Here is a 12047-nt window from a genome sequence, read left to right as displayed (position 1 = left end):
AATTAACTAAAAATGCGTAAAGGTTAAAAAAAAATACTATTTTACCAAAAACTTTTTCAATAAATAAAATAGTTTGACAACCTTGTTTGTAAACTTTCAAATGATAAACTCAACCGTTTATCTTTTTCAGTAATGAAGACATGACTCTCTCATGGTAGGGTGGGGTATGCAAAATGGGTCAACTTTGAGCACCTTTAACTCCTGAATGTTTTGGTATTCAGGTCCAACATGTCACTTTCTGACCACTTCTACCATGGGCAAACATGTATGGAAGGTTTCATTCAAATCAAAACGGGTGCTGTCAAAAAGTGATTTAAAAAAATCATATGGAATGACCCAGACACTTGTTCAATAGAAAAAAACAACCACAGTTCATCCACAAAGTATTTATTACAAAAATACATAGGCAAAGATATGACATAATACTGTCTATGATGCTCAAAATAAATAGATAGCAAGCATCGCTCTGTGGCCTCCGGAGCGAATACACACTGAACTTGAAACAAGTTAAGCACTGAACAGCGTTAATTAACAGTGTAAAAAGTGAGAGATATCACCTTCTCTAACTTTGGCTCGAAACGCATGCAGCTCTGTGTAAAAAAAAAAAACACTCCCCGCAAATACATTATATAGCCAATTAAAAAGCACACCCATTTTCCAACATTTTAGCAAATGTATTTATTTCAGCAACAAAAAAAACATTGGACTTAGTGTTTTTTCTTTACAATATATTTAAAAAATAGATTATATAAAAAAAAAAAAGTCAGTTTGCAATACTACAGTATTTCAACTAATTATGTACAGGCCCAGTCCACTGGGCACTGACGTCAATTCAACATCTATTCCACGTTGGTTCAATGTCCTTTTATTGAAATGTGGAAACAACGTTGCTCCAACCAGTGTGTGGGATACATCACAGAGCAAGGGGTTGGCGTTACAGAGGCTATTCAGCTTTGACTGAATAACACCCACGACCTCCTTGGATTATCATTCTGAACAGATGGGCGCACAACAGCACCCGCGGGCAGACATAGCCTATAACAAATAGCTAGCTAATGACTACGAGAGACTCTCTTAGAGACTCAAAGACCAAAAAAAGGCACAAACGTTGACAGGATGAGCAAAAATAGCACATTAAAATGTATTTGAAAATGCACAATCTATTGACGGTTACGCATCACATGGCACCCTGTAGTTGAATTGAGTAGGGACCTGGGGATAAGGGTTGGTTAAGTCAAACAAAGAACATGTCAAAATCATCCACATCAGATGTCACACAACCTAGAAGAACCTTTCCCTCCCATCCAGGTTCTCATGTCAGTTCATCGCCTAATTTCTGAAATGAAAGCCAGAGTGGTAGACTCACATGGATGCATCACCATCTGAAATCTAACATTTCCAAATCAAATAGACAAATAACAAGTAGTATAAGAGATAAATAAGCATAGTAATATATCTAATTGAGTATGCAATTTCACCAGCAGACTGGACATAAACTACGGAACAAATGTATTAGCACAATTTAGTCATGGATTGTGTGTGTGTGTGCCACTCAAGAGGGGGATTGGGCAAGACAAAATATTTAAGTGCCTATGAACGGGGTCTGGTAGTCGGTGCCAGGTGCACCGGTTTGAGTTAACATCTGCAGCGCCGATGTGTTTTTCACATTGAACATTCAGATAACCTGAAGCTTTCCCACAAGAAATACGACGTCAGATCTATCCAAAACTATTTGCACCTCTGACCCACAACCACCAATCAATTCACTTAGGCCACTAGTCAGTTCCCCTTCCCACCGTATCCCCTCTGTCTCATGGTCTGCATAGGTAAGACGATCATTAGGCTTTCAGAAAGACACAGCAAGAAGCTGCACTACAGTACGTCCACAAATAGAATCATATAAACCCCCCAGATAGATTATACGTAGCAGAAAGTGGCCTATGATCAGCATGTGGTTCTGCTTGCTTGTCTCTTGCTTTAATTCACTGAACCACTCATTAAAATGCAAACTATGTAAATTGGGGGTGGGGGAATTAAGTGTGGTTTAAATGCAGACCGTCACGGTCTTCCTGACGTTAGTACTTTGAATTGTAAATTAACATGGGAATAATCTGCCATTATAATGAGAGTTATAGCGTGCAGCGTGCAGAAGATAACGATTTCATTTAATTTGACACATTGAGCTACACAAACGCAAATCCAGAAATCCCTCGAATTATGGATATTTAATTTGATCATCATTTCCTACACCTATCTGTCTACGTAAAAACAGTAAGGGCATGGAAATGATTTCCAAGTCACCACTCTGCATACCAAAGCATGTTTAGTGTGAAACTAAATGGAAAGGTGAGTGAAGTTTGGAAATACTTTAGCAGAGGTAGTCAAACGGAAAACACCATATTCAACGTCAGTCTACAGTAGCCTATAGGCCCCATCACTTGAAAAGCTGGTCATATACATCACCCTCCGCTATTGGTCAACACAGCACACAGAGATAGGAATAGCAGGTTCATTCATAGGTTTACTATGCTAGCACACAGCTCTGTGCTAGGATGTCAATCACTCCAGCCATCCATTATCGACAAGTGCTAGGCCTATGTGGAGAAACTTTGGGAACTGCTTATCATATTCAAGTGATCAACTTGGCAATTGTTGAGCTAAAACATGAATCTAGAAATGATTATCGTAATCAGAACAGTAATACGTAGCCGAAGCTAAACACAGTTGGGTGTTGGCTGCAATCAAAGTTCAATGATTGTCCATTTACCATCTCGCCGGGGTCTAAAATGACCACTAATATGCACCATAATTGACTGATCGTACCGTAGAAATTCCTTCCTAACCGATTTCTGCCTCAAGAAGCCTTGACGCCGTGGTGAATGTTGGTAAAACAGCAACTTGTTACCAGCCTATCTATCCTACAGCTTTAGGAAACCACCCTCAAGTGGCCCATCATTACCATAAACGTACCAGAGGTCCAATAGGTCAAAATAGAATCAAACAGTGAATTAAATAAAATAAGGCTTTTCCTTTGCTCCGACATAACGGAAACCAACATGCATAGGCCTACATTGATACATATTATTAACCAGCCTGGTCTCATAGACTAGACGTAACATCGTAAACGTAAATCCAGGACACTCAAATTAGTATGATGTGTAACATTTTGTATGGTATGTATTAATTTGTGGAAGTAAATCATCCATTTCATAATGATATGTTAAGAATTACAATTTGTATTATATGTAACGAATTTGCAAAACGTACAACATGTTATGAATTTGCTAAACGTATGCAACGTTACAAATTCTAGCTAGGTGGCTAACATTAGCCGTTACAAATTTGCAAAATATCGATTGTCTCAGATTTATGTACAGAATAATACGAAATGCTCTGAGACCAGGTTGTATTAACCCATTTTGAATATAGCTAAGATGAACACAACATGCAAGTAGATGGCATCTCTGTATAGCCTAGGGCAGGTGCCACAGATAAACTATAAATGTGAAGGATTAAATATATTAAATTATATTACAGTATTTTAATACAAAAGCTGCCATGTGGTCAATATATGTTTGCTGAGTAGAATCGACTGAGCTCCATTTGAAAATATGGAAATGTCTGTTTTCTGAGGTATTAAACGTGTCTGAACTTGTTCAGGTAGAACATTTTACTGCAACGCCTTGAAATGGGAGTTATCCAATTTTCTGTATGTCTGAGCTCCAACTGATACACTTTTTGTAACCTTCTGTTAAGTTCATAAAATTAAGAACCAGAAAACAAGATGCACGGTACAGTACTTCCCTGTTAAAATCAGACTCAGTGTGAGTGAGGGGGTAGGTTCCTGGTTCTTTGTTGGGGTAAGGGGAGGGGTAAATGCTGTCTCACTGTGCTGTGCTGCCCTCTGCTGGTTGGGCTGCTCCCTGCTGCTCCTTGTTCAGGATGATGCTGATGATGTCTCCCTCATGTTCCTTCATGTGCTCCATCAGTCTCTCCTTGCTGGTAGACTCAAAGCCACAGATACAGCAGCAGAACAGCAGCACACAATACTCCATGCCGGCCCGGGACTGGACCCCCTCCTTCCCTTGGGGGCTGTGCTGGGGGTTGTCGCTCTGTGGGGCCTGCTCTCTGGAGGACCACTGGATGAGCTCTGTTGTTGGCCCTGAGCCACCGCCAAACACACTGTCCACAGGAACCTCTGCTAGTGGGGCTGGGTCCACAAAGACCCTCTCCTTCTTCCCACAATGCACCACACCAGACTGCTCTGCCACTGCCTCCCCTACTGCTGAAACTTTCTGCGGGGCACTGGGGGAACTACAGCCAGGGAGAGAGAGCAGGCTCACCATCAAGACAGAGACATGACCCTACACATCCCAGTTCACTGGGACCCAAACACAGGCTTCAGTCTAGAAGCTTTACAGATGGTAAAGGCAGACCGTTAAAACCTCCCCCCCCACCCCCACTCACCGGACGCTCTGGGAGATGGCCTCGTTGATGGCCTTGTTCACCTGCTCGTAGTTGTAGTTCTGATCGCCAGCGTGCTTCCACATGTGAGACTTGAGGGACGGAGGGTGACTGCACACATAGCCACACAGTGAACACCTGAAAAACGAAAGGAGTACGTGAGATGGGGGGAAAGGAACAGAGAAATGAACGGGATCAAGCCTGTAGCAGTAGCGGCTGATTTAATATGCTGCTTGGGGTCCACTAATCCCCTCCACTCCATTATATCAAAAGGGATCAGCCGCACTAAAGACTCCTCAGGGAGAGACCTAGTGGCACACATGCTCTGATACCGCTTATCTGTACTGTCGACATCATGCTCCATATACCCAGACATCCTCTATATCGACACTAAAAGCAGAGTTCATTAGGAGCTCTTTCTGATGGTCGATGAGATGGGTTCTTCTTACACTTTGGCTCTTCCTCCATCCCCAGACTCTTTCGAAGCACATAGGCCTACTTTCTCTACCTCTCCCACTCCCCTGCCCAAGTCTCCCCTCTCTGACCTCGAACCCCCTGAGCCAGTCCTCACCTGTACTGCTCCAGAAGCTGAACCCTGACCCGGTCCTCACCTGTACTGCTCCAGTAGCTGAACCCTGACCCGGTCCTCACCTGTACTGCTCCAGAAGCTGAACCCTGACCCGGTCCTCACCTGTACTGCTCCAGTAGCTGAACCCTGAGCCGGGCCTCACCTGTACTGCTCCAGTAGCTGAACCCTGACCCGGTCCTCACCTGTACTGCTCCAGTAGCTGGACAGCCTGGTGCTCCTGGGGATGTCTCCTCATGTGGCTCTTCAGGCTGTTCATGTTGGTCGTGGCAAAGTCACAGCTGCAGCACCTACGGTACCAGAGAGTTGGCCAGAATTAGAGGGAATATCTCTGTACAGGCCTAGTTGTTAGACAGTTCATGTTGTGCTTGGCTGTTTATGCTCCGTTTACTATTCTGTTTTGGCTAGTACAGCAGGAAAAGCCTGGAGGGCCATACTGTTGTCTTGACGGCTATTTTGTTTCGAGGCTAAGCTGAAAGGGTAGCTGGCAGCACAATGTTCAGAGATGCGATACACTGTGTGGCTCAAATGGATAAGATGGCCTTAGTTAAAAGGCGTGTGCTTCCCTGTGGAGTGGTTTGAAGTGAGTCAAGGATACTAAAGCACAAGAGTAGAAAGACTGCACTCCCCTGCATGAAAGGGCTCTATTGAGGGTCTATAGTGGTAAAAAATGAAAACTAACTAGATGTGTGTGGCCTTAGAGAATAAGATCTCCACCCCCCACCCAGACGCCGCCTCGTGTGTGTGTGTGTGTGTGTGTGTGTACACAGAGCAGGGCCGATCCGCTTACATGGGTGCTGCGTTGAGAGAAATACTCCAGCTGTAGACTGCAGCCAAGGTTGATGTTTACTTAACACTCACTGCCCCCTGCTGGAGCTCTGTATCATAACATCTAGATTCTATACTTATTATTCTTTTTAACTAGGCAAGTCAGTTAAGAACAAATTCATATTTACAATGACAGCCTACCCCGGACGACGCTGGGCCAATTGTGCGCTGCCCTATGGGACTCCCAATCACGGCCGGATGTTGTGACGCAGCCTGGATTCAAACCAGGTAGTGCAGTGACGCCTCTTGCACTGAGATGCAGTGTCTTGGTTGATGGATTTGAGTAAGCAACATGATTACGTCATCGGTAACATGGAAAGAGGAGAATTACTGGATAACTAAAATGAACCTAATCTAGTTTGAGGGGTATCATCTGTCAGACAGCAAGAGTACTCAGCTCCCAACTGGTTGTTGCGTGGAGCACCTCACAGAAGACCAACGGCGGTAGGGGAGGTAGGTAAGATGTTTCTACTTATATCTATCTACCTGTGACTGCTAACTAAGGCAGCAATGGGTATGCTAACAAGGTTGTACAGTACAGAAAAACCACTAGGCAAACAGTGGTCTCTCGCTAGATGCACAATTGAATAAAAAGGCAACTACACCCTCCCCAAAATACTTACCAGACCTGGTTTAATCATTGTTGAAAATGGAACATCCAAATGTTGTTGTTTTTTCTATTTAAAAAAAAGTGTGAAAACCTGAACAAATTCAGAAACCCGGAAAAACAAAAACGATATCAAACAAAATATGGAACTGATTTTATAGGGCCCTACAGCTGTAGCCTGCTGACTGTTCAAAATTGCTAATAATAACACCCTTCTTGAGATGGCACAATTATTTTTGTCCCTGAAAACAATCAATGTGAACATGATATTGTTTGGAAGTTAAAATTGTATTATTTGTGTATGAAGGGAGGGTTATTACAGGCTAGCTTGCTCATGCCACAAATTATAAATAAAATCACCTGATATTGTAATTATGCACACATCATCCACTATCCTGTGAGATCTTGACCCAGGCCAGTATTTTTTTTCCCAATTCGGGACAGTAGCTTTTAGTTGGCAGTGGCCTGGTGTGCCACTGGCAAATTTACTTGAATGTCAAGTCCTAAGGAATCCAGATTGCAATCACGATGAATCCTATTGACATTATTAAAAACACAGACAGCAGACACACAGCACCAACCTGTAAGGCTTGTCAGAGTTATGGATCCTCCGGTGGTTCCGAACTCCAACGTACGTGGAGCTGCTGTAATCACACACATCACATCTGTACACCTTCTGCGAACTGATGGAATCTGGAGAGCGGAACACTCATTAAATATTGTGGATAAAGGATGAGGTGCCAATAAAATGAAATGAACAAAACGGGTAGTGGAGAGGATAATAAGTCAGAAACATTCTTTGATTTAGATTAAAAAGACAGATCGTGTTTGGTCAACGCTCCCCATTAAAAACATGATTTTATTCCAGATTTTTATTAAAGGCTTGATGGTTCTGATGAAAGCCATTGATGAAGGCTGAAACTTCAAGCTTTTAATAGTCGCCTAAATAAAATGCATTTTTAATGGTGAGCGAGCGTTGCCCTTTTAACTTTTCAATTAATAAAACATTTTTTTTTGGGGGGGGGGGTGTTGCACCTCGACTCGCGTTGGTCGAGCGCCCTCCACTTCTTTCCATTGAAAAATACATTTGACAAATTCCTCACCGTCATTTGTCATCTTTTCAGATTCCTCCATGGTTGCCGTGGTTTCAGTGACAGGGGTTAGTGTTGCGTTGGTGTCGCCCAAACCGTGCTGGTCTCTAACGTGGTTTCTCAGCTGACTCTGTGGAAAGGGTCAGTAATAAAGCCAACAGTAAAAATAAAAACTTAACGAGATCTTCTGGGGGCTGGAAAAAACACACAGGCTACCCTCCCCTCTCTAAAAAAAACATCTCTATCTATGGAGTCCGAAAAAACCACAGACGTATGACGGACTTAATGACGTCTGCAGTAATGGACGAGGTGTCTCATGAAGGTAATGAAATCAACAGGCTACTTCTCTGCTCCCTGAATCAAACTAAACCTCTTCGACTGCACCAACCAGACAAACGTCCACCTCAACTCTCACTTCAACAATCAGTTCATCTTAAATGACTGTAATTTGGGTCATGGAGAAACAAAAACTCAAGAGCAATATTCTCTCCTAGAGGTAGGAGCCACTTCAATAATACATCCCTGCCCAGGGACATTGAGGCGCACAGTCTGTCCTAATTCCGCTCTCTTCAGTCCTTCTACTCACTTTGTAATAGAAGGCCTCAGTACACTGCTTGCAGTGGTACACCCTGGTCTTGCAGTGGTTGATCATGTGGCCCTCTAGATCTTTGCTGTCCAGGGCAATGTGTTCACAGATGGGACACTGGTAGGGCTGTCTCTGGCGGTGTACTCGCAGGTGCTGCTTGATGTAGCCCTTGTTCCCACTGCTGTAGCGACACAGGCGACAGCGGTAGGGCCTCTCGCTGCCAGGGATGTAGTCCACCAGACCCCCACCAGGGTTACCTGGGTCCCCCCCTCCACAGGCGCTGACCTCCCCGGCGTGCTGGCTCTGGGCGTTGTCCTGGAGCTCCTTCAGGATGTCCTCATCTGAGGCGTTCTGGTCCGAGCGCTCCTTCAGCCTCTCTATGACCGTCAGCAGGGACAGGCTGATGCCAGCCTTGGTGGGGCCCTCAGCCAGCCCGTACTCTCTGGACCCCTGTAGCTCCAGGTCTACCAGGGCTGACCCCACACTGCCCACTCCTGCCAGCTCCTCTACCGCTGCAGGGGCTCTATCGGCTGAAACTGCTGCAGCCGTGGTCATCTCCAGGAGCCTCTGGCCCGTGTCAGGGCTCTGGGAGCATTGACCCACGATGCTCCTGATGTGCTCCGCGGTCCTCATGGGCATGGCCACCAGAGCTTCAGCAGCCAGGGAGTGTAGCCTTAGAGACTCAGAGTGGGTCCTCCTGCGGGCTGGGGGAGCATTCTCGTCACGTGGAGGGTCCGTGGTGGTCTGCTGCCTCTCACTGTTGCTCCAGCAAATCACCACCTCCTGCTGCTCGTCCTTGTAAGCAAGCATTGGCTGGTTCTCCACATGGCCCGCCTCCTCTGCAGCCAGCAGGCTCTCGTCTCTGCCCACCTCTGGGCTGGGGAGGAGGGGCTGGGTGACCACGGGTTCCTCTGCACACGGCAGTCGCTCCACTATGACGTTGACATGGCCGGCACTGTTGGGACTGCAGCTGATGATCTTCTGGGCTGATGACAGGAGGCTGTCTGTTGTGCTTGTAATTTGATGACAGTCCTGCACAAGTTCCACCTCCGTCTCTGTGGTCACCTGTACCTCCAACATAGGCTCTGAGTCTTTAGATAGCCTCTCCTCTGTGATTGGCTCTGTCCTGGCCTCATTCCTACACTCCGCCACAGGGGCACAGAGGTCAATCTGGAAGGTGGACATCTTGTTGAGGTTCTGGGAGTTCTCTGGGACCGGGGTGAGGACCACAATGGCTTCCTCTGCAGGAGGAGCTACAGGAGGTGCTGGTGCTTCTTGTCTGGAAGGTGCCACTGCCTCGTCCTCAAAGATCGGGTAAGAGCAGTCCACCAGACCTGCGTGCTTCCATGCATGAGTCTTTAGCATTCGCTGCTGTCCACACACATAGCTGCAGATCAGGCAGCGGTACATCCCAGACTCCTCATAGCTGTACCACTTCTTCTTAGCAGGGATCTCCTCAGCACAGTCCATGGCTGTTTTGAACACAACGTCCTCCACACTACCCCCCATCCCCAAGTCCTCATTCCCATCTCTGGCCTGCTGGCTGGATACAGGGTTCTTGTTGGAGTTGCTACGGTCAAAGTGGAGCCTGACATGGGCCTCTAGCTCCTCCTGGTGGCTGGAGGTGAAGCGACACTCAGAACACATGAGGATGAGGTCACTGTGCTGCTCATCGTGCTGCCGCAGGTGCTCCTTCAGCAGGCTCAAGGTCGGGGACAGGAACCGACACAGGCTGCACTGGTAACAGGTGATGGTCCTACTGCTGCCAGCAGGGGCACTGTTGTCTGGCTTGATCTCCTCCTCTTTCACCTCTTCCTCCACCTCCCAGACTCTCTTGCAGGGGGAGGATCCACCACTGCCCTCCCTGATCTCTGGGACTCTGATGGAGGCACAGGACATGAGGGCTCTCTTCTTCCCAGCCAGGGTACATCGACGTGGGCGCTTCTCCACGATCTTGCTGAGCTTCTCGATCACCTCGATGAGGGAGTCTGCGGCCTGCTGCTGCCTCTGGTCATCATCCCTAGGCTCCATCAGGGTACCTGGAGGCGTTTCCACCCTTTCAGGGATGAAGACAGTCTCCTGTTGGCCTCTAGAGAGGGGGAGCAGGATGGCAACTCCACTGCTGTCCTCCATGCCTGGAGGAAGCAAAACAAGCCACTTAAACTACCACACTCATCTTACAAATATCGTATTGCTCTCTTTGCAAATATGCTTCTTTCCATCTTAGACACACACAAACGAATGTTGACAAAATCTGTTTAGGCCTACACTGAGAAAGAAACCTGTTGTGTTACTAGGTTCATGACCTGGCTGGGGCAAGTGTGCAAAACATAGCAGGGGTCACAGAGTACACACAGAGTACACACAGAGTACACACAGAGTACAGTACTGACCTTTGAAAGTCCTAATTTAGTTTTACCATTCCTAAATCCAATAATTATATTTGATAGGAACCACTGTGGTAATTCAGTCAAGCAGATCAATGATACTTTAATAAGGATGAATGATTATTTACCAGTGCCACATTAGAGGAAGACATTCCTGTGGTTAAGCACATTAAAGTCTGCAATTGGTACCACACTTTCCCCTTTCTGACCACAATCAGGTTCCCTTTTCTTTGGGTTCTGCTTTTAAGGAATAGCCTGTGCCTAAATATCCCTGAACCTTCTCCAGTACTGTACTACTTGGTGTTCCTTCTGCAAAAGTGACAAAGGTTTTGGGTAGGCAAATAGCTGTTTGCACAGTGCGGTATAATTTGTGGAACGTTCCAACATGAATCTGTCCCAAAAACTCAGTATGATATCAGGTATGGGGTGGGCTATTTAAATACGCTTTTTTTCACTCACTACGTTTATTCCGGAAAATGTCTGTCCTCACTCTGGTAGCCCATGGACAACACGTTAAGAATATAAGCTACGTGGTGAGTTGATTGATGCCTATTCGTCAACTAGTTGAACATTGTACTTTATGACGTTTTTGGAACAGATTCCTGTTGGAACGATCCACAAATTATACCCACCCGTTTGCACAATCCAAACTACTGTATATTGATTGAGTGATTGTTAAAATCCAAGACTTTCAAGTAATATTAAGGTTTTAGCTAGGGTTTGGTAGCTGACCACTTTGGCTTAGTAGCTAGCTAACTAGATGAACAGGGATATCGATATGTGTGCATGACTAGGGGGACTGCCCTCTGACATAACGGGCTAAAAATAAGTGCACACACCGAGGCGTGGATGGTTGACGAAAGCAAAATAATGATGTGTAAAACCTCATAGCTAGCTAAATGCCAGGTAACATAGCCACAATAATAGCGTAGGTGTGTCGATAAGATGGAGTCCAACGCTAGAGATATACATTCTTTATCTGGGGGAAAAGGGGACAGGACACGCACTGTACATGACAACAAGACAGCCACTTGAAGCTAGGCTAGCACACGAGTCTCTCTTACACACACACTGTAAAAGACATCTAGCTGTTTAATTGGCTTCTCGTTTAATACATGTCAACGGATCATGCGACTTTTATGTGTCGGTTAGGTAAGTACTTACTGATTCGGCAATTCTGAGTGATCTTTGGCCTCAAAACATAAAAATAAAAAAACGGTCTTTATCCTGTAGCAGTAAAAAGTGGCCTCTGTCTCTCACACGGCAAAATGGCGAGGATGGAGAACGGATCACGTGACTCAAACCTAAATGGTCAGGTGGCCAACATGGAATCCGTATTTTGAGACACAAACATCGGGTGGAACCAGGACCCCACCTCCCCAAAAAGTCCACTGAACAGTTGCTGACAGAATTGGTTTCTGAGTGTGTAATATGTGTAAATTCACAAGTAATATGACGTAGTAAAATGCAATTAAGCACGACATTGTAAACGCATATC

The 12047-nt window shown here is 45.6% G+C and overlaps 1 protein-coding gene across 1 annotated transcript; it reads right to left on the bottom strand.

Annotated features, from left to right (window-relative positions):
- Positions 1-371: 371 nt before the first annotated feature.
- Positions 372-11828, bottom strand: LOC139384907 (zinc finger protein 507-like). The gene is made up of 7 exons (XM_071129809.1): positions 11714-11828; positions 8163-10297; positions 7589-7706; positions 7067-7178; positions 5236-5340; positions 4468-4602; positions 372-4314 (listed from the first exon to the last, which is right to left on the bottom strand). The coding sequence occupies exons 2-7, from the start codon at positions 10293-10295 to the stop codon at positions 3885-3887; spliced, it is 3033 nt and encodes a 1010-aa protein (XP_070985910.1). The 5' UTR covers positions 10296-10297; positions 11714-11828; the 3' UTR covers positions 372-3884.
- Between the last annotated feature and the right edge of the window lie 219 nt (positions 11829-12047).

This window comes from Oncorhynchus clarkii, chromosome 26, assembly GCF_045791955.1.
Source record: "Oncorhynchus clarkii lewisi isolate Uvic-CL-2024 chromosome 26, UVic_Ocla_1.0, whole genome shotgun sequence".
In the NCBI taxonomy this organism is placed as follows: Eukaryota; Metazoa; Chordata; class Actinopteri; order Salmoniformes; family Salmonidae; genus Oncorhynchus; species Oncorhynchus clarkii.
This window is presented reverse-complemented; position numbering and strand designations above follow the sequence as displayed.